At 41.9% G+C, this 22,871-nt stretch overlaps 1 protein-coding gene across 1 annotated transcript in view; it reads left to right on the top strand.

Moving 5' to 3' along the window:
• Positions 1 to 22,871, top strand: part of nphp4 (nephronophthisis 4) — a 522,237-nt gene that overhangs the window by 329,594 nt on the left and 169,772 nt on the right. Inside the window, exons 12-14 of the mRNA XM_060932193.1 lie at positions 6,906 to 7,036; positions 15,518 to 15,530; positions 18,849 to 19,000. Of these exons, the coding sequence (XP_060788176.1) occupies positions 6,906 to 7,036; positions 15,518 to 15,530; positions 18,849 to 19,000 (296 nt within the window). The remainder of the gene's footprint in view (positions 1 to 6,905; positions 7,037 to 15,517; positions 15,531 to 18,848; positions 19,001 to 22,871) is intronic.

The following is a 22,871-nucleotide window of genomic DNA, read 5'->3' as shown; positions in this document are numbered from 1 at the left end:
TGAAAGGACGTCAGACAAGTTAACGTTATTCATGTTAGCGTAACTCCTTTTTTACATGCTAACTAATCGTGTCCAAGTTAACTAGCTATGTGTTAACGTTAGCCGTGGACAAGGCGAGGGCAACTTGGCGGGCACATCCATAGAAAGTCATTTGACTAACCAGACTACATAGCTATTGTAACATTACCACTAGCTCTAAAAGCACAGACAACTTCGTTGCAAGCTTTCTCTTGGAATAAAATGTTTACAGACCTCAGTATGCTTCTGCAGGTTGGACGGCAAGTTTTTGTAGGTTGTGATGTGGTTCGTTTTTGGCAAACATTTAAAATGAAATGAATCTTTAATCCTTTCAGAAAACTGAAACATGGGTTCTAGGTATGGCCATGGGTGCGTGCATTCCCCAGAAGAACCACCTCCTTCCATTCTGCCATCAATTGATCGTGTTCAAATAATACTGCTGATATTGATCGAACTTGATTTTTTACAGTCTATGGACATGACGTGACCCTAGCGATTACTGATAGGCTCTCAGTGTCACCTGCGAAAAAAACCAATCACGTTTTAGAAAAGAAAAGAAAAAACATCCACTGTCAAAGCCACTTCATAGTAACGAGTAACGAGGAGCTTGACAGAAATGTAGTGGAGTGAAAAGTACGATATTTGCCTTTCAAATGTAGTGAAGTCAAAGTCATAAGTTTCCAAAAAAAATTTTTTAAAAATACTCAAAGTGTACTCAAGTAAATGTACTTCGTTACTGTCCACCTCTGCAAATTGCAAACATGGTAAAGACTTTCAATATAATGTGATTTCATACAAAGTGACATTTTATTCATTTATTTCAGACTCTCTGGTTTCCATTGCATATGTAAATGATCTCGTTCCGTTTTCATCGTTAAAATCGATTGTAATGTGGAGTTCACTGTGTGACATACACTATATTGCCAAAAGTATTTGCTCACCTGCCTTGACTCACATATGAGCTTAAGTGACATCCCATTCCTAACCCATAGGGTTCAATATGACGTCTGTCCACCGTTTGCAGCTAGAACAGCTTCAACTCTTCTGGGAAGGCTGTCCACAAGGTTTAGGAGTGTGTTTATGGGAATTTTTGACCATTCTTCCAGAAGTGCATTTGTGAGGTCACACACTGATGTTGGACGAGAAGGCCTGGCTCTCAGTCTCCGCTCTAATTCATCCCAAAGGTGTTCTATCGGGTTGAGGTCAGGACTCTGTGCAGGCCAGTCAAGTTCATCCACACCAGACTCTGTCATCCATGTCTTTATGGACCTTGCTTTGTGCATTGGTGCACAGTCATGTTGGAAGAGGAAGGGGCCAGCTCCAAACTGTAAAAACAGTCTGCATGCCTACGTGCTTGATTTTATACACCTGTGGCCATGGAAGTGATTGGAACACCTGATTCCGATAATTTGGATGGGTGAGCAAATACTTTTGGCAATATAGTGTATTGCATCAATATTAAATTAAAATGGAGTACCAGTCAAACATTTGGATACGCCTTCTCATTCATAGGTTTTTTTTCTATATTTGATGATTTTCTACATTGTAGAACAATAAAGAAGACCTCAAAACTATGAAATAACATATGAAACATATATGGTGAACAAAAATGTTTCATATTTTAGATTCTTCAAAATATCCAGCGTTTACCTTGATGACGCTTTACACACTATTGGCATTATCTTAACGAGCTTCATGAGGGAGTCACCTGGAATGCTTTTCAATGAAAAGGTGTGCCTCGTCAAAAGTTAATTAGTGCAATTTCTTGCCTTATTAATGCATGTGAGCGCAACAAAAAATAAATAGTAAATAATAAAAAAATACAGTAAATAGCCCGATTCCACAACTGTAGTAATCCATATTATGTCAAGAACCGCTCAACTAGGGGCGTATTCACACCTACGTTGTTTGGTCTGGACCAAACGAACCAAATTTCCCTTGGTCCGGACCTTTTGGGTTGGTCTGAATACAAACCACCGAACTCTGGTCCGGACCAAACAAGCGGACCGAGACCGAGCTGCAAGGTCGGACTCGGTCCAGACCAAAGGAACCCTGGTGCGGATCTTTTGGAGGTGTGAAAGCAGACCGGACCTAATCTGACAGTTTTGCTTTTTTGTACCTCGGGAGCTTCCGTCGTTTGTCGAGCATTATGGGAAACAGAGTCTTGACATTCCACCGCAAAGTGCAAACACTGTTTCGGTTGTCAAGGGAACCTTACAACAGTCGTTCAGTCATTCAGACCAGTGGTAGGTGAGTACAAAAAATGAGTAGGGGGCAAACGTGGGCCGAGGAAGAAACGCGCACCCTTGTGGATATACGGGCAGATGTCCACATATCTGAGCTTTTGGAGAGAACACACAATGCCGACGTCTTTGCTATATTCAGTGAGAAAATGAAGGAGAAGGGGTTCACGCGCTCCCTAGAACAATGTCGGCTAAAAGTGAAGAAACTCCGTCAGACCTACATTAAAATCAGGGACATTCTTTCAAAAAGTGGCGGTACTAGCGACGCAAAAAAGAAATTCATCTATTACGATGGATAAGGCGAATATCCAGACACATACCTCCTCCGTCTTGCGTGAAAAGCCAGAACTGTCACAACATGATGTGCGCTCATCAGCGCTATCCTCCGTAGCCGCCTTGCCCTTTGAAGTCGTCGTTGATAAATTACTTGTACAACAGCATAGTAATCGCACAATTGTGAACACAGTAAAAACTGGAAAAAACATATAGCTTTGATGACATTAAAAAGAATAACAGCACGGAAAGCCTCCATGACTACTTTTGAACTTAACGCTTTGTGCGCGTGTCGTCTCTGACCAATAGCTGAACGACCTCAGGGCGCGTGGCTTTGTTGACAGATTTTGGTCCGCTTACTAAAATGTACAGTGTGAAAGCGAACCGCACCGAAATGAAAAAATAAAAAAAAACATTTGGTTTGGACCAAAGCAAGTGAACTATCGAACTATCCTGGTCTGAATACACCCTTAGTAAAGAGAAACGACATCCATCATTACTTTAAGACACAAAATGACCTTTAATTAATAAAAGTAAAGAAGAACCATCGAATTAGAAGGTGTGTCCAAGCTTTTGACTGGTACTGAATAATCTTTAAAATGAATTACAATGTGTTAACACTCTGTGTTATATAACTGTGTTATATTTAATAAGGGACAGTCTATGGGTTACCGATGGATGTTTAATAGGCATCATGCCAGCGTAAAGTTGATTATTTTCCCATAACATCATATCCCAGAGTGTTTTATTTCTTTTCCTAATTCTGACCATTTTTTATTTATTAAAGAGTGAGATGTCATACTGGGCGGCACAGTGGTGTAGTGGTTAGCACTGCCACCTCACAGCAAGAAGGTTCTGAGTTTGAGCCTGAGGGCCTTTCTGTGCGGAGTTTGCATGTTCTCCCCGTGTCCGCGTGGGTTTCCTCCGGGTGCTCCGGTTTCCCCCACAGTCCAAAGACATGCAGGTTAGGTTAACTGGTGACTCTAAATTGACCGTAAGTGTGAATGTGAGTGTGAATGGTTGTCTGTGTCTACAGTATGTGTCAGCGCTGCGATAATCTGATGACTTGTCCAGGGTGTACCCCGCCTCTCACCCATAGTCAACTGGGATAGGCTCCAGCTTGCCCGCGACCCTGTACAGGATAAGTGGCTACAGATGATGGATGGATGGATGGATGGATGGATGGATGGATGGATGGATGGACATATCATACTTTGTTGTTATATGGCATGATGAGCTACTTCTGTTAAAATTGTGCATTCTGATTGGTTCCTTGGCAGGCAAAAGTTTCCTGTAATGCCCATGGGTGATTATGGACTTTCTTTCCAAGGCGCTGGCTTTCAATGTTGCAAAAAAAAAAAAAACCTACAAAAAAGATTAATTAGAAATTAAAATGGAATCAAAAACGGCCGAAAGACAAACAAGAGTCACCAAGTTACTCAAGAAATGAACAATGAAGAGCATTCAGAGACGGCTAATTGCTTACAGAAATTCAGTTTTGAAACCGCTAGATGTTTATTCTGCATGCGTGACTCAACTACATTACAGGTATGATGCGACTGAAAGCAGTGTCACGCCTCATTATAATGACCATCTATTTCAAGTTTAGTAATAAAAAAAATCCATATGAGTGATTCCATGCTTATGGGTACTGAAATGGGGACATGAACTTATTTTTAAAAATTCACCTAAAACCATTTCTTTTTTTACCATCAGGTCACAAAACATGTAATCTTTAATAAATGATATGTTAAAAGATAACTTTAATTTTCTGAGATGTAATAAAAACATATTTATATGCCAAAGTCAAGCGTATGAGTTCCAAAATGATGTCTGTTACATTACTTCTGTTACGATTGTCCATCTCGCGTCTGTTACAAATTAATTACAATCTAGCTATATACCATGTTAATCTTATTGAAAGAATGTGTATGTTTATTCTACTACACATGTTTATTAATTATATTTGCTAAAACATCACCTTCCTATGTTTCAAAAAGTAATTCTACATTGTTAAAATTGAGAATATATATGTCCACAACACTTCTGTTACGTTCTGACTTTGGCATATAAATATGTTTTTATTACATCTCATCTCATTATCTCTAGCCGCTTTATCCTTCTACAGGGTCGCAGGCAAGCTGGAGCCTATCCCAGCTGACTACGGGCGAAAGGCGGGGTACACCCTGGACAAGTCGCCAGGTCATCACAGGGCTGACACATAGACACAGACAACCATTCACACTCACATTCACACCTACGGTCAATTTAGAGTCACCAGTTAACCTAACCTGCATGTCTTTGGACTGTGGGGGAAACCGGAGCACCTGGAGGAAACCCACGCGGACACGGGGAGAACATGCAAACTCCGCACAGAAAGGCCCTCGCCGGCCATGGGGCTCAAACCCAGGACCTTCTTGCTGTGAGGCGACAGCGCTAACCACTACACCACCGTGCCGCCCTGTTTTTATTACATCTCAGAAAATTAAAGTTATCTTTTAACATATCATTCATTAAAGATTACATGTTTTGTGACCTGATGGTAAAAAAAGAAATGGTTTTAGGTGAATTTTTAAAAATAAGTTCATGTCCCCATTTCAGTACCCATAAGCGTGGAATCACTCATATAATAAACTCCTTATTAACCTCGCTTGGTCAGTCTTTATGGGAAAATATCAGACCTCGGTCTTTTTGTACGTACCGTACTGTCAAGACTTTGGTCTGATATTTTCTGGTAAAGACTGGGCACTCAGTTAATAAGTAGTTAATACATTTATCTCATCTCATCTCATTATCTGTAGCCGCTTTATCCTTCTACAGGGTCGCAGGCAAGCTGGAGCCTATCCCAGCTGACTACGGGTGAAAGGCGGGGTACACCCTGGACAAGTCGCCAGGTCATCACAGGGCTGACACATAGACACAGACAACCATTCACACTCACATTCACACCTACGCTCAATTTAGAGTCACCAGTTAACCTAACCTGCATGTCTTTGGACTGTGGGGGAAACCGGAGCACCCGGAGGAAACCCACGCGGACACGGGGAGAACATGCAAACTCCGCACACAAAGGCCCTCGCCGGCCACGGGGCTCGAACCCAGGACCTTCTTGCTGTGAGGCGACAGCGCTAACCACTACACCACCGTGCCGCCCTAATACATTTATAATTACATTAAATAACGTGGCTAACAAGTTAGTTCCTGTCGTCACTTAAAGTTATAAACACTTTCCTCATCAAGTTCTCTTTGATTTCTCTCCTTAGTAAGTTAATAAGATTAGAACATGCATCATGCGTCTTGGTAGGATGAAAGCAGAACATCCTGAGGAATTACTGATGGAGGAGAATTTAAAGGAAAGGACCCCCTCACAGAAAATAAAGCTAGTTAGTTAGTTGTCCTCTGTAGCACTTGTTGTTGTTGATCCTGCGTTCTTCACTACTGAAAATGAACCGTCCAATGTTTTTTTTTTTTCATTCTTATATACAGACGTAGCCATTGTTTAAGATCCTGAAACTCCGCCATGACTAAACAAAAGGGCAGAGATTCTGTCTCAGACATCACATATCAGCAGAAAAAAGCTGAAATCACCAGAGTGGTATTTTAAACCTCCAGAGAGTCATTGCTTAATATACAGTCCTCGGCTGCAGCTCACTTCAGCCATGTAATAATGAAACTGGCCTGTACCCATGGAGCTGGGCCAGTTCATTATTACACTGCCCACATTCCACCGACTCTTTGTATTTATTTTTAACAGATAGGACGAAGGGGGGGGGGAAGATAAAGGTACCACAGGGATCTGAATATATATCTATTTGACCATCTCAGTAACCTTTGCTTTATTAGACTGCCCTCGAAAGGAAGTGCAGTTTTGAAATGTGCTTTTGCTGATGTGAAGTCTCTGTGGTCCTCTGCAGCACTCCAGCTCTGAGGAGGAAAAGTGCGACTACCGAAACGAGCTGCGTGGAACTCGCAGGCTTCTCTAACGGATTCCATTTGATCTGCATTATTCATTATATTAATGACTCCATTAAGATTGCTGAAGCTGATGACTATATCAGTGCACAGCCGTGTGGGTGTGTGGAGGAGGTTGTGTTTTATAAAGCTTATCTTTTTGTTAATAGATACAATACGAAAGACGAGGGATAGGAAAATTTAAAAAAAAAAAAATGAGGTTGCAGACAAGGCATGGGAAATATCATGTAATTAAAACAAAAAAAAAGCAGGTTACGTCTTTGGGCTGGCTGTATTTTGGTGTTGTCTTAACACCAACGGCAGAGTCTCGCTCTGCTTTTATATGCTCATGGCTGTTATTCATGGAACAAACGTGTGTTCATTGCATATGTAAATTCTGTCTTTCTGTCATTCTCTCAGCTCTCGCTTTCTCAGCTGGCTGTGGCTTCACACTCTCCAACTCTGAGCCACTCGGCAGGGTCGCCATGGCAACAGCAGCTTCCCGCTCCGCTCGCTCTCTCCCCGATGGCGTCGGCCACCAGCTGCCACGCGTCGTAAGATTTCCTCCCACACACTCATGCAGCAACACACAAAACATACATAAAGAGTACAAAGTCTGTACTTAACACTGATACACAAACACACATCAAGGTGATTTGTTACACCATAGCACTACATACAAGTAAGAAAAGTGTTTACACACTCACGTCATGTGTATGTACTGTAAGCACATACTGTATCTCGGATAGAACAATGCTACACTCATATTCTTTCTGTTCCACACACAGAGACTCAGATCTGTAGGCAGATCCATACAAAACAGATTGTCTTCATTATTATTTTCCACTGGCTCATTCTGGCTCATTCTTTTCTTCACTCTCTTACTCCCCTTTTATGGAGGGATGAGCCTGTCTTCTCCCACATTTAATGTGGATCGTGGGACTGTCAGACAGCCGCTTTACAGAAATCCTGGGCTAACGAGACCCCTAATGAGCAATCCAAAGGTGTAAAGCCAAGGCAAAAGTCCCGAAGATTCCACGAGGAGAAACTTTTAGTTAAACCAACGGCTTTCATTATCAGGATTAAAATGAACTGAGGAAATCCTTGAATGATACAAAGAAGTATAAGGAGCAGCACTGATTAGGGGATGTTGGACATACAAGGTTTCCTTCAGAGAGAATGGTGCCAACTGCAGCCATAAATACAGTACAATTGGTGTGAGATTGGGGAAACTCCGTGAGAAACCGAGAGTTGGCAATGATTAAAATTGGATTTAAAAAAAAAAATTAAAACGCAGGCGGCACGGTGGTGTAGTGGTTAGCGCTGTCGCCTCACAGCAAGAAGGTCCTGGGTTCGAGCCCCGGGGCCGGCGAGGGCCTTTCTGTGCGGAGTTTGCATGTTCTCCCTGTGTCCGCGTGGGTTTCCCTCCGGGTGCTCCGGTTTCCCCCACAGTCCAAAGACATGCAGGTTAGGTTAACTGGTGACTCTAAATTGACCGTAGGTGTGAATGTGAGTGTGAATGGTTGTCTGTGTCTATGTGTCGGCCCTGTGATGACCTGGCGACTTGTCCAGGGTGTACCCCGCCTTTCGCCCGTAGTCAGCTGGGATAGGCTCCAGCTTGCCTGCAACCCTGTAGAAGGATAAAGCGGCTACAGATAATGAGATGAGATGAATTAAAACGCAAACTGCAAAATGGAAAGAGAGAAAAAATAAAGAAGCCTGAGGTGATGCTGGCATATGCCTGCCAGGATTTTTTCTAGAAAAATGTAGTATGAGGGCACTCACCATGGTGAGGGAGTGAAGTGGGGGGGGGGGGGGGGGGGATGGTGCCGGTTGTCACCCCCCCCCCCCCCCCCCCCCCCCCCCCCCCCCCCCCCCCCCGCTGTGCGAAGCCTTTGAAAAATTGAGGCTACAATTGGACATTCTGAGGCTATCTGAGAGGGAAATTGTAACAAATTGTCTCTCAACATTGAAAAGAAAGAAGTAATCATCTTCTGCCCGGACAGTCTTCGGCTTTCTTCCGTTTCGTGCCGCGGGATGACATCTTTAAATGCCCAAGTGTCAACAAAAACAACTCGCGAACTACTTCTGTCAAAAGCTCCCGTGCCGGTGGGTGAAAGGTCATTCAGTCTCGAGAAATCTCGCTCTACAAGTCAGCTGACCTTGTATGTAACCCATGTCAAATCTCGTGAGAGCAGCCGCGACAAGTAAACAAACATGGCGCCTCAGTCTGGAAAACGCCAATTCGGATTGTTTTTGCACCGTCTGGCGGTGTATCTACTATGATTGGAATATTTTTGGAGTAATTATAACGTATTTGATGATCAGGACACATTGTCACATGGTGTTGCTGGGATGTTTTCACGGAGAAACGATCGTTTTGAGAGATTGCATGTTGTGCAGTAGCATACAAGTGCATGGCCTAAGTGTGACTTGGGGTTCAATCGGCATTTCGGTAAGAGGGCGCACGTCGAGAGTAAGAGGGCGCAGCGCCCCGTTCCCCGGTTTAGACGAAAGCCTGCCTGCATTTATAATTACCATGTTTTCACTCAGGAAATTGGGTGGTGTAGGGGTTAGTGCTGTTGCCTCACAGCAAGAAGGTTCTGGGTTCGAGCCCAGGGGCCTTTCTGTGTGAAGTTTGCATGTTCTCCCCGTGTCTGCATGGGTTTCCTCCGGCTACTCCGGTTTCCCCCACAGTACAAAGACATGTGGTTAGGTTAATATGAGACAGCTGTGGGCTGAAGTGCCCTTGAGCAAGGCACCGAACCCCCAACTGCTTCCCGGGCGCTGTAGCATGGCTGCTCTGAGTATGTGTGCGCTTATTGCTCACTTGTGTGTGTGTGTGTGTGTGTGTGTGTGTGTGTGTGTGTGTGTGTGTGTGCATGCGTGTGTTCACTGCTTCAGATGGGTTAAATGCAGAGGATGAATTTCACTGTACTTGAGTGTGCATGTACCAAATAAAGCCTTCTTCTTCTTCTGAAATTGTTAAAACCTGCACAGCAAAGTCTCTAGATTTCAAATCTAGATTTGTAATTTCAAATAACACAGAGAGTTGCTAAATTAATTCCAGAAATATTGGGATGCTGTGTAAACTGCAAATAAAAACAAAATGTGATAATTTGCAAATCATGGAAAACCTATATTTCATTGAAAATAGTACAGAAACAACATATCAAGGGTGGCACGGTGGTGTAGTGGTTAGCGCTGTCACCTCACAGCAAGAAGGTCCGGGTTCGAGCCCCGTGGCCGGCGAGGGCCTTTCTGTGCGGAGTTTGCATGTTCTCCCCGTGTCCACGTGGGTTTCCTCCGGGTGCTCCGGTTTCCCCCACAGTCCAAAGACATGCAGGTTAGGTTAACTGGTGACTCTAAATTGACCGTAGGTGTGAATGTGAGTGTGAATGGTTGTCTGTGTCTATGTGTCAGCCCTGTGATGACCTGGCGACTTGTCCAGGGTGTACCCTGCCTTTCGCCCGTAGTCAGCTGGGATAGGCTCCAGCTTGCCTGCGACCCTGTAGGACAGGATAAAGCGGCTAGAGATAATGAGATGAGATGAGATTTTATATAATGATTTTCCATTTTTATGCACTAATGCCGTCCTGTTGGAATGGGAGCAAAATGGCAACGTCAAAACGCTAATCTGTCCCCCACTAACCCAGTAACATGTACAGAAATCTTTTGTTACAGCTCCAGTGGGAATTGGAACTATCAGATTTATGCATTGTGACCCGTCATGATGTTGCTGGCAGTGACGTAAATGATGTAGTGATATTCTAATGGCACTACTCATACTGCCTCAATGTAAAGTGACCAGCTGCAAACTCAAAACAACAAGCAAAGAGAACAGTCGGCAAATACAGTGGGACTGCTGTATCCGCAGGCAATACACGCCAAGATTTAAAGCTAGATGACCTTTCGATTTCATAAAACCTGTGAAATTTAGTTCCCTCTGAAATTTGGTCATTGTGACATATGTTTATTTCTGTAATATCTCACAAAATATCAGCCCATTCTGTGGCTGGGAAGTTATTTAATTTGAGAGGATTCCTGAGCAAATAATGTGCATGAAATCGCTCACTTCGCGCAGTCAAGCAGACAGAGGAAGTCCGTGTGCGCATGCTCAGGTTTAGCTTTGACCGTGCACTGACAGTTCCATCATTCTGTCGCTAAACGAACAGCTGATCACACCGAGGTGCTCGCTGACTGCCGATATTGATTAGTTTGTGTGGCAGCAGGGGCGTGGTCAAGTGTCGGTCTGTCAAGGGAGGGCGGAGTCAGGGAAGGTAAGTGGCAGAATCACTGCACCTGACAGGAATTAACCTGTGTTTGTGTGTCTTCCCCAGTGACCGCGCCCTATAAGAGGAGAGGGAGCGCAGAGGAAGGGAGCTCTCCCGACCAGAACACGTGTGTGTGTGTGTGTGTGTGTGTGTGTGTGTATATATATATATATATATATATATATATATATATATATATATATATATATCTGAGTGAAGATAAAAGCTGAAAAGCTAAAATAAAGAGTTATTGAGAACTCAGTTCTGGCCTGCCGTGCTTCTGTGCTCCACCCTCCCGGTATAATTCTACAGTGGTGCCGAAACCCGGGATAGTGCAGAAGGGAACGGCTACATGGAATCCTCCCCCTTTCAGGACCTGGTCCATGCCCTCGCCACAGCCCAACAGAGCCAGCACCAGGTTCTGATCGCCCTCCGGAAGGAACAAGAACAGCGCTTCGAAGCCCTGGTGCTGGCGCAACAGGAAGATCGCCAGGCATTCTAGCACCTGCTCGCGTCGGCGGAGGCCCCGATCACCACCGCCGCGGACCCGCCCCACCTCACCCTAACGAAGATGGGTCTGCAGGACGACCCCGAAGCCTTCCTCGCTCTTTTCGAGCAGGCAGCCGAGGCGTGGGGTTGGCTGGTGGAACAGCGCGCGGCGCGCCTCCTCCCCCTGCTAACGGGTGAGGCGCAGCTGGCCACGCTACAACTCCCCGCCGACAGCTGGCTGGTCTACGCAGAAGATTTGAGTCCCTGGCGGCATAGTGTGTTACTGATGGTAGCCTTTGTTACTTTGGTCCCAGCTCTCTGCAGGTCATTCACTAGGTCCCCCCGTGTGGTTCTGGGATTTTTGCTCACCGTTCTTGTGATCATTTTGACCCCACGGGGTGAGATCTTGCGTGGAGCCCCAGATCGAGGGAGATTATCAGTGGTCTTGTATGTCTTCCATTTTCTAATAATTGCTCCCACAGTTGATTTCTTCACACCAAGCTGCTTACCTATTGCAGATTCAGTCTTCTCAGCCTGGTGCAGGTCTACAATTTTGTTTCTGGTGTCCTTTGACAGCTCTTTGGTCTTGGCCATAGTGGAGTTTGGAGTGTGACTGTTTGAGGTTGTGGACAGGTGTCTTTTATACTGATAACGAGTTCAAACAGGTGCCATTAATACAGGTAACGAGTGGAGGACAGAGGAGCCTCTTAAAGAAGAAGTTACAGGTCTGTGAGAGCCAGAAATCTTGCTTGTTTGTAGGTGACCAAATACTTATTTTACTGAGGAATTTACCAATTAATTCATTAAAAATCCTACAATGTGATTTCCTGGATTCTTTCCCCCATTCTGTCTCTCATAGTTGAAGTGTACCTATGATGAAAATTACAGGCCTCTCTCATCTTTTTAAGTGGGAGAACTTGCACAATTGGTGGCTGACTAAATACTTTTTTGCCCCACTGTGTGTGTATATCTGAGTGAAGATAAAAGCTGAAAAGCTAAAATAAAGAGTTATTGAGAACTCAGTTCTGGCCTGCCATGCTTCTGTGCTCCACCCTCCAGGTATAATTCTACAGTTTGGTCCTGCGTTTCCTTTCCTTCGCGACATAATGTCTTTTCTTCTCACTTTCCATTACTGTAGTCAGTCTTCCACATTTCATTCACACACTCACGTCCTCCATTTTTCTCTCCTGTTTCAAATTTGTATCCCACAATGCCTTGCGCGGATGGGGAAAGCCCACCACGTGATGCATGATGTCGTATCTTGAATTGGGTCATGGTGAAGCAGGACAAAATAGCAGAGAATTTAGGGTCACATGGCCCTAAATTCATTAATTGTTCTATTAAAAAAATAAACAAATAAAATTGGAAGTCTGTGATTCGAATTCAATAGCTTCCGGTCTACTAAACAAAAATAATTGGGTGTCAGGGAAAATTATTTTTATGACCTACACTTGAAAAATCTGAAAGGCAGTCTACCTTTAAAGCGGATAGCTGATCATGCGGATAGAAGTAACTAATATAAAATTAAAGTTATAACAATATACTGTAATAAGTGATGTGTTCTCTCTCTCTCTCTCTCTCTCTAAAATGAAGAGAAGGTTTCTGACATTTCCACTTAATATTTTTATCATGGTTGATTCGTGGAGACAGATGTGAGCACGGGAACCTTTTATTTACACAGGATCATCAAAGTAATAAAACACTAGGTATGCAAACACGATCGTACAAGTGAGGATCATAATGAGTATCGGCATAGAAAATAAAAACAAACGCAAGACAAGCTAACAGAAGCCGGCATTTAAATTAGGACAGTACTAAGTGAAAGTGAAGCAGGTGTGTGTGTGTGTGTGTGTGTGTGTGTGTGTGTGTGTGTGTGTGTGGTAATGTGGGAATTGTAGTTTGAGGGCTCATGCTTGTAAGCTTGTATATGTTAAGTTCCATTGTATCAGCAAAGATGTTACAAATAGCCTTTGCTTGAACAAAACAAATGTCCAGAAACAGGAAGAGAGCTCACTCAACAGAGACGCCTTGCAGCTCAATTTGTGCCATGTCACTAACTAGCTAATGTCTCAGCTTGGGCTTTTCATAATAATGGACTTGCTGCCTCGTGAATTATATGTCATATCTGGTCTCGCATGGTTGGCGCTCCATAGCATTCCATGAAGTACAATCAGGTGGGAATACATGATATTTATTACTTTTCCGTTCTAGAAGACTGAGTGGGAATTATTTTTTTTTAAATCTTTTCCATGGGGCGGCACAGTGGTGTAGTGGTTAGCGCTGTCGCCTCACAGCAAGAAGGTCCGGGTTCGAGCCCCGTGGCCGGCGAGGGCCTTTCTGTGTGGAGTTTGCATGTTCTCCCTGTGTCCGCGTGGGTTTCCTCCGGGTGCTCCGGTTTCCCCCACAGTCCAAAGACATGCAGGTTAGGTTAACTGGTGACTCTAAATTGACCGTAGGTGTGAATGTGAGTGTGAATGGTTGTCTGTGTCTATGTGTCAGCCCTGTGATGACCTGGCGACTTGTCCAGGGTGTACCCCGCCTTTCGCCCGTAGTCAGCTGGGATAGGCTCCAGCTTGCCTGCGACCCTGTAGAACAGGATAAAGCGGCTAGAGATAATGAGATGAGATGAGATCTTTTCCATGTTGTTTTAACTCCTACAATAATGGATGTTGTATGTGAAAGGGGAAATTATTTCTTTACATCCATTATTTTATTCTCATTCATTTAAGGAGCTTAATTTGCAATGGGTACAATTACAAAACTTCCTCAATTAGCTTCAATGGTGATGGACAAAGAAAGGCTTCTCTCCGTTATAACGGTCAGTGTGCAGCTTGTGCAGGTCCACGGAGAGTGAGTGTAAAATCTATCTGCAGGGCTCTTTGTGTCTTTGAGACCAATTATCGCGAGCTGTCTGAATCAAAGACAGTATAGTGGAAATGGCTGCTAGGGTTTGATGCCTTCAGCGCCGTGTTAAGTCGTACCAGAAATCTTTGGCTGTACTGTTTTGATGCATGATGATGTAGGACGTATCTGATAGGATTGCAGACCTCAGATTCCCACATGGTACGATATTATTTTGATTCTAAAGGCAGTGATTTGATATTTGATGACACCATGGAACCTGCTATGAAGTGATACCATACAATTTTGGTTCTTAAGATGGCAATTTGATATTTAAATAATATTAGCTGGCATGGAGTCGTCTTTGACTCGGTCAGTATCATGCTAGCTGAATGGAATATATCTGATATACCATGAAAAAAAGCCAGCCAATATTATGTATTATTATTATACATACACATTCCTTTCGGGTGTTCAGTGAGTCTTTCGCTTTCAAAAGTCTCTCCAAATCTTCCGTGTTTAGCGAAGAAAACCTGGCGGCCATGTTTATTTACAAATTGTCACAGTCGCTCGCTATTGCCGAAGTTTTACGTCTCCGATGTGTGACGTCATGTTGTCTTGACAACCATGCAATATCATAAACCATATTCAACACTCATTCTCCATTGGCTAGAGTGACGTGATACATGTAGGATAAGCGATCTGCTAACAACATTGCATGTTATCAAACCAAATGAATGAAACCCACTAGAAGGGAATAGAACACGTGTTTTTATTCCATCGAAAAAGTGTCCTGTATGGATAATAATTGATGATACCACTGAGACTGCTACTACATGATATGAATTTGATTCTTAAAGCAACCGTTCGATATTTGATGAGTTCAGATCTTCTATGATGTGATTCAGTAGTAACTTTCAATTGATATGTGAACTATTTTGGTCAGAATCTGGGGTTAGTCGCCTGTTATGAATGATGATGATTATGTAGAGAATGACTAATTTTAATATCAGAGTTACAGGCATCACATTGCTCATCTTTGTGCACATCATATGAATTATTTTTACGCACTGGTTGTCTATCCTTTTTCAATAATAATCAATCTAAGATTGTTGCCTCACTTCAGTCATCACCTTGTACAATGTCTTGCAAAAGTATTCATTCCCCTTGGTGTTTGTCCTGTTTTGTCACATTACAAGCTGGAATTAAAATGGATTTTTGGAGGGTTAGCACCATTAGATTTACACAACATGCCTACAACTTTAAAGGTGAAAATTGTTGTTTTATTGTGACACAAACAATAATTACGATGAAAAAACAGAAATCTGGAGTGTGGATAGGTATTCACCCCCCCAAAAGTAAATCCTTTGTAGAGCCACCTTTTGCTGCAATTACAGCTACAAGTCTCTTGGGGTATGTCTCTATTAGCTTAGCACATCTAGTCAGTGGGATTTTTGCCCATTCCTCAAGGCAAAACTGCTCCAACTCCTTCAAGTTAGATGGGTTGCGTTAGTGTACAGCAATCTTCAAGTTATGCCACAGATTCTCAATTGGATTGAGGTCTGGGCTTTGACTAGGCCATTCCAAGACATTTAAATGTTTCCCTTTAAACCACTCCAGTGTAGCTTTAGCAGTATGTTTAGGGTCATTGTCCTGCTGGAACGTGAACCTTCGTCCCAGTCTCAAACCTCAGGCTGACTCAAACAGGTTTTCCTCCAGAATTGCCCTGTATTTAGTGCCATCCATCTTTCCTTCAGTCCTGACCAGCTTTCCTGTCAATGCAGATGAAAAACATCCCCACAGCATGATGCTGCCACCACCACGCTTCACTGTAGGAATGGTGTTCTCAGGGTGTTGGGTTTGTGCCACACGTGGCATTTCCCATGATGGCCAAAAAGATCAATTTTAGTCTCATTTGACCAGAGAATCTTCTTCCATGTGTTTGGGGAATCTGCCACACGCTGTTGGGCAAACTGCAAACGTGTTTTCTTAAGCAGTGACTTTTTTTCCTGGCCACTCTTCCATAAAGCCCTGCTCTGTGGAGTGTACAGCTTAAAGTGATCCTAAGGACAGATACTCCCTTGGGCAGCCTTCTCTTGTCAGGTTTGTAGTGATGCCATATTCTTTCCATTTTGCTATAATGGATTTAATGGTGCTCCCTGGGATATTCAAAGTTTGGGATATTTTTTATAACCCAACCCTGATCTATACTTCTCCACAACTTTGTCTCTGACCTGTTTGAAGGCTCCTTGGTTTTCATGTTGCTTGCTTAGTAGTGTTGCAGAGTCAGGGTCCTTCCAGAACAGGCTGATTTATACAGACATCATGTGACACTTTGATTGCACATAGGTGGATCTTAATCAACTAATTATGTGACTTATGAAGTGAATTGGTTGAACCAGCTCTTATTTCGGGGTTTCATATGAAAAGAGGGTGAATACTTATACACACTCCAAATTTCTGGTTTTTTTTCATCTTAATTATTGTTTGCGTCACAATAAAACAACAATTTTCACCTTTAAAGTGGTAGGCATGTTGTGTAAATCTAATGGTGCTACCCCCCCCCCCCCCCAATCCATTTTAATTCCATCTTGTAATGCAACAAAACAGGACAAACGCCAAGGGGGATGAATACTTTTGCAATACACTGTATTTGCATACTGAAAGTTTTTTTACAGCCTTTTTTTTTATAAACACTACTCCAGTTTTTCAAAAAACTTTGCATGCAAACATCAAAAATTAAATATAATTCAAATGTGATGTGGTATACAGTGTAAAACATTTTCACATCTGCAAATATTATGATGTGTTATTTTCGCCTGCCAGGTGAGAAGACAGAAATAGATATGTTGTTAGCAAAATGTTGGTAATTGCTAAACATAGCATGTGAGTCACCATTGTATCTGTGATGAAGTTGCAGGTTTTTAACCCCTTCAACTCCTGGGTTATTATTCAGTTATGTGTTTAAAGTTGTAACTACTATGAATGATGCAGTGCAGTGAAAGCAGGAGGAAATCTCATCTCATCTCATTATCTCTAGCCGCTTTATCCTTCTACAGGGTCGCAGGCAAGCTGGAGCCTATCCCAGCTGACTACGGGTGAAAGGCGGGGTACACCCTGGACAAGTCGCCAGGTCATCACAGGGCTGACACATAGACACAGACAACCATTCACACTCACATTCACACCTACGGTCAATTTAGAGTCACCAGTTAACCTAACCTGCATGTCTTTGGACTGTGGGGGAAACCGGAGCACCCGGAGGAAACTCACGCGGACACGGGGAGAACATGCAAACTCCACACAGAAAGGCCCTCGCCGGCCACGGGGCTCGAACCCAGGACCTTCTTGCTGTGAGGCGACAGCGCTAACCACTACACCACCGTGCCGCCCCGCAGGAGGAAATGTCTCTAGTTAAATGTAGACATGCAATTATTCACTCAATTTTCAATTCAATTCCTGATATTGGGTTCACGATTCGATTTTTAAAAAAAACAATTATCAACTTAAATATTCCTTTTAAAAAAAAAACAACTACTTTTGTTATCAGCATTTTCTTAATAACCAACAATAATTACTTTCCTAGATTTTTAAAGGTTGGGGTAAAATATAATCGCCTATTAACTAAAATATTCCTGTTAGTAAAATAATAAAGTTAGTAACAAATAGGCCTTTTCTTTAAAAATAAATTATGCACATTACCTCCATTTCTTCTCTTTTCTTTATCTTTCAGCAGTCTGAAAAAGAGAGCTCTTATTTCTTGTTAAATCTATTTGTACAATCACACAACAGCTCGTTCCCATTTTAGATCTGCTTTCCCTTTTCACTACATTAGAGCTGTGTTACTTCCGCCTAAGGTGAAGTCATGTGTTTTTCTGCTATTGTACATTATTGCATCGAAACAATGCAATTACAGCTAGGAAAAACTAAGCGATGATGCAACCTGATAATAATCGCAATCCATTTTTTTTAGATACATAGCTAGATAGCTTTATTAAACACAAGAACCACTCAGCTGATGCTGGTTTTCATTGGAGATATGTATAAACTTGTGCTAATAGTCTTTATCTACATTATAACATTCATAAAATATATAATATAACTAATAAAATAAGTAATATACAAACATTATTATGATTAAATTTAATATTCCATTTATAAAACTATATCTAACCACCAGAAGAGTGTTTCCAATGGTTAAGTCTAAATTTCATTCATCCTAAATATCCATTTTTTATTTCACCGATTCGAATCGTCATAAATTTGTATCACGGTTTATCGTTGAATGATATACGATTACATGCCGAGTTAATAAAGCGTCACACACTTCGACTCACTCTTAGACCCATGCATGTGGGGGTTTTTGAAGAAACACACTTCTGGTCATGATTTATAAATAAATAATTTCACTCACTGTGATGCAGTCCTACAGGATGCTGTTGCTGTTTGCAGAGAGGTAAATCAGAAGCTTTCAGCCCTGTGCTCTCAAGGTGTTGGAGCTCTTTTGTTTACTTCTGCACTTCTGGAACTTTTTTGCTGGCTTCTCTACTTCTGAACACACTTCTGGGCACGATACAAACCTTTTTAATAATCACCGTGCTTGAACAATACACATCTGAAGCAAAATCTGTGTTGCTCTGCAATTTTCAAGAATAGTTTCTGACATTAATATTATTACTTACTCTGCACAATCTGATAGGGTTTTAATGTATCTGTTTTGAACTGTATATGTGTGTGTGTGTGTGTGGTGGGGGGTCAGGTGCATCCTGTTGCAGGCATAGCACACCTAGAAGTCAGTGCGATGGAGAGAGAGGGAATGAGGGATGCCCCAGAGGAAGAGTGTGATCTACGCGAACTGACCTTCACCCCTGTCCATGCTCCTGTCATCACGCTGGGAACACACACAACTGGGTTTGTACCTCTCTCTCTCTCTCTCTCACACACACGCGCACACACTTGAAGTTTCTCTCTGCCCTTCTCTCTGTTTCTTCTTCTAAACTCTGCAGTCAATACATTTTATAATACAGAATCAGTTTTGCTGTAATTCCACACAGACAATTATTCTAATACATTGACAGTGTTGTGCAGTTTAATATATTTCATATTATTTGTACGGGGAATTTATTTATTTATTTTTTTCCTGAAATAAGGTACAGCACTGTCAATGAGTCCAAAAACGCTTCAGAGAGCTGTACAGCAATAACATTAATTTCCGGAACACCTCATATTTGGAAAATGATTTTAAAATCTCAAGGCACATCTTTTACAGACGAATTACTATACAAAGATAATTGCATTTCATTGTTAAGAGCTTACTGGTTTTTTTTTCCAGAAATCTTGAAAAATACTAAATAAAGAGTGTGGCTTGTTTGTAGTGTGCGATTAGAGACAGGACATAAGTGTGTAAAGTTTTTTTTTTTTTTTTAAGGGAATCCAATAATCATATTCCAAATGTATAGCAGGGGTCAAAATACATGCAGAGAAAATAAAAAAAAATGATGATCTATAATTAAAAAAAAAATAAAAATAGGAACTTAGGCAAGGGTCAAAACCAGGGGCAATGCAGAAGTAGAAAACATGGAAATCAAGCCTCGGCGGATTATGCACAGAGTCAAACTAGTTACCGCTAGACATAGACATAGAACAGGTGAACACAATCAGTTAACAAGCAATGACAGGAGAGGGGCGGAGACGGGACTAGAACAAAACCCAAATACAAGTGTTCATTGCCTGGAGAACTGCTTGTGAAGTGGGAGCTGTAGCACACAATTTATTAGCTCATCTGGCCATAAGGCCTTGGCCATGGCATGGCGTCCGTCTGTCGTCCACAATTCAGTTGAATCGTATCTCCTCCGTCAGTTCTCCACGGATTTCCATTCCGATTGTTTTGTTTGAAAGAACTCATCACTCCGCACAAAACCTGGTTGTTGTTTTGTCAAATGTTTTGCTAACAAGTTAGTAATTGGGCCAAATTAATGAACTAATATGGTTAATATGGGACGGCCTTGGGCTGAGGTGCCTTTGAGCGAGGCGCCTAACTCCCAACTGCTCCCCGGGTGCTGTTAGCATGGCTGCCCACTGCTCTGGGTATGTGTGTGTGTGTGTGTGCTCACTGCTCACATGTGTAGTGTATGTTCACTACTTCAGATAGGTTAAATGCAGAGAGGAATTTCACAAGCGTGTGATGAATAAAGTTCTTCTTCTTCTTAATTTTTCAGGCCTTTCACTAGAATTGTATCTCCTCTCTCATTTCTCATCCGATTCCAGTTCTGGTCGATAGTTTGGGTAAATCTTCTCTTGAGGAACAAAACTAGGTCGTTTTGTTTACACCTTTGTTTATTTTCAGTTAAATCGTGTCTCCTCCATCTATTCTCAGTGGATTTCAGTTCTGATTGTTTTATTTGAAAGAACTAGACCTTCTGCACAAAACTTGGTCGTTGTATTGTCAAATTTTTTGCTAACGAGCTGCTAATTAGGTCACCTTAACGAGTTTTCAAACTTCTCATTAGAATTGTATCTCTTCTCGCAGTTCTCACCCAATTTCAGTTCTGGTTGATGTTTTGGGTAGATCTTTTCTCAGGGAACAAAACCTGGTCATTTGTTTGTTGATTTTCTTGCTGTAAGCAATTTGTTTACAACTTTGTTTATTTTCAGTTAAATCGTGCCTCCTCCCTCAGTTCTCAATGGATTTCTGTTCTGATTGTTTTATTTGAAAGAACGAGACTTTCTGCACAAAACTTGGTCGTTGTATTGGCAAATTTTTTGCAAACAAATTAGTAATTTTCTTCAGACTAGAATTGTATCTCCTCTCTCAGTTATCAAGCGAATTCAGTTCTGATCGATGTTTTGGGTCGATTTTCCCTCGGGGAACAAAATTTAGTCCTTTGTTGATTTTCCTGTTGTAAACTATTTGTCATGGAGGTTGGTCCTCTCTCACATTGTCACATTTCAGTTCTGTTTGATGTTTGGGTCGTCGTGGTTGTTTTGATGGCAGGACAGATGAGCTACTACGTCCTTGACGTTCCGGTATGTTTTCAGCATTGTCTTCGTATATTCCAGACTTGTATGTTTTTGTGAAACTTTTTTTTTTGCTCTATACAGACTCTGATATCCCTGTACTTCACAATACATGAAATCTCAACATGGTTCACATTACTCAGGACAATAACTTTCATCCTACAGAGATATAGTGGTGCTTGAAAGTTTATGAACCCTTTAGAATTTTCTCTATTTCTGCATAAATATGACCTAAAACAACATCAGATTTTCACACATCCTAAAAGTAGATAAAGAGAACCCAGTTAAACAAATGACACAAAAATATTATACTTGGTCATTTATTTATTTATTGAGGAAAATGATCCAAGTGGCAAAAGTATGTGAACCTTTGCTTTCAGTATCTGGTGTGACCCCCTTGTGCAGCAATAACTGCAACTAAACGTTTGCGGTAACTGTTGATCAGTCCTGCACACCGGCTTGGAGGAATTTCAGCCCATTCCTCTGTACAGAACAGCTTCAACTCTGGGATGTTGGTGGGTTTCCTCACATGAACTGCTCGCTTCAGGTCCTTCCACAACATTTCGATTTGATTAAGGTCAGGACTTTGACTTGGCCATTCCAAAACATTCACTTTATTCTTCTTTAACCATTCTTTGGTCGAATGACTTGTGTGCTTAGGGTCGTTGTCTTGCTGCATGACCCACCTTCTCTTGAGATTCAGTTCAGAAAATTCTAAAGGGTTCACAAACTTTCAAGCACCACTGTATGTGCTGAATTTTATAAACGTAATAGGATTTTATTCGAACTTTATTGTGAAAGTAGTTGAACATAGTTTGTCTTCCTGAAGATATTCCTGCACATCTATTTCATCACTGGCTTATATATGAAATCTATACATCACTGCATCTCTGAGCAGGCATGCAAATCTAACATCGTACTCTGTCTTGTAGCTTTCCGTGCAGTTCTTTAAAGGTCACGTCTAACTAGAAACACATTAATGTCTTTCGAAGCACTATGTTCAAAACAAGGCGTGAGGAAATATGATGCTAATAAGTAGTCGGGGTGCTTAACTTTGCAGAAAATTGTAGTGATCTAGACATTGTATTATTTCCCACTTTGTATATAGCAAATTAAAAAACACTGATGGAAGAGTTGGCATGATGGTTTCAACCCAATAATTATATACAGCAAGTCCAGAAAATTATGCTATTGATCATTGCATGCTTATTACGCTGTTGGCATGAACTTGCTCATGCTCTTCCACTAATGCACTGCTATTGAGCCGAAAGTCACAGTGTGTGTTTGCTCTATAACGGTACTTAGATTACTGCTGGAGGCTGTGCATGATATTCACACTGGTGCTGTATGCAAGCACGGCACATTCATCTGTATTCAGCAACTGCACTGGCATACGGAGCTCACTTCACTGTCATAAATCTCATATAGAGCTTATTGCACACCATAACTGCAGCCAGAGGCCGTGTTTTAGTCTTTCTCCAACTCTCCGGATCATCCCTTTTTCTTTTCGTTTGTTTGTTTGCTTGTTTTTTGCAATTATCATTTGCTCGTGTGGAGGATTTGATTTTAATTGACGATGAAAGAGTCATTTCTAAACACAATTCGAAAAGAGCTTCAGAAGAAAATGGCCCAAGATCCTCTTGACAGTACTAAAATACTGAATTTCTACAACCCCGATTCCAAAAAAGTTGGGACAAAGTACAAATTGTAAATAAAAACGGAATGCAATGATGTGGAAGTTTCAAAATTCCATATTTTATTCAGA

This window comes from Neoarius graeffei, chromosome 10 (assembly GCF_027579695.1).
Source record: "Neoarius graeffei isolate fNeoGra1 chromosome 10, fNeoGra1.pri, whole genome shotgun sequence".
NCBI lineage: Eukaryota > Metazoa > Chordata > Actinopteri > Siluriformes > Ariidae > Neoarius > Neoarius graeffei.
Note: the sequence above shows the minus strand (reverse complement) of the source record. Positions and strands in the feature narration are given on the sequence as shown.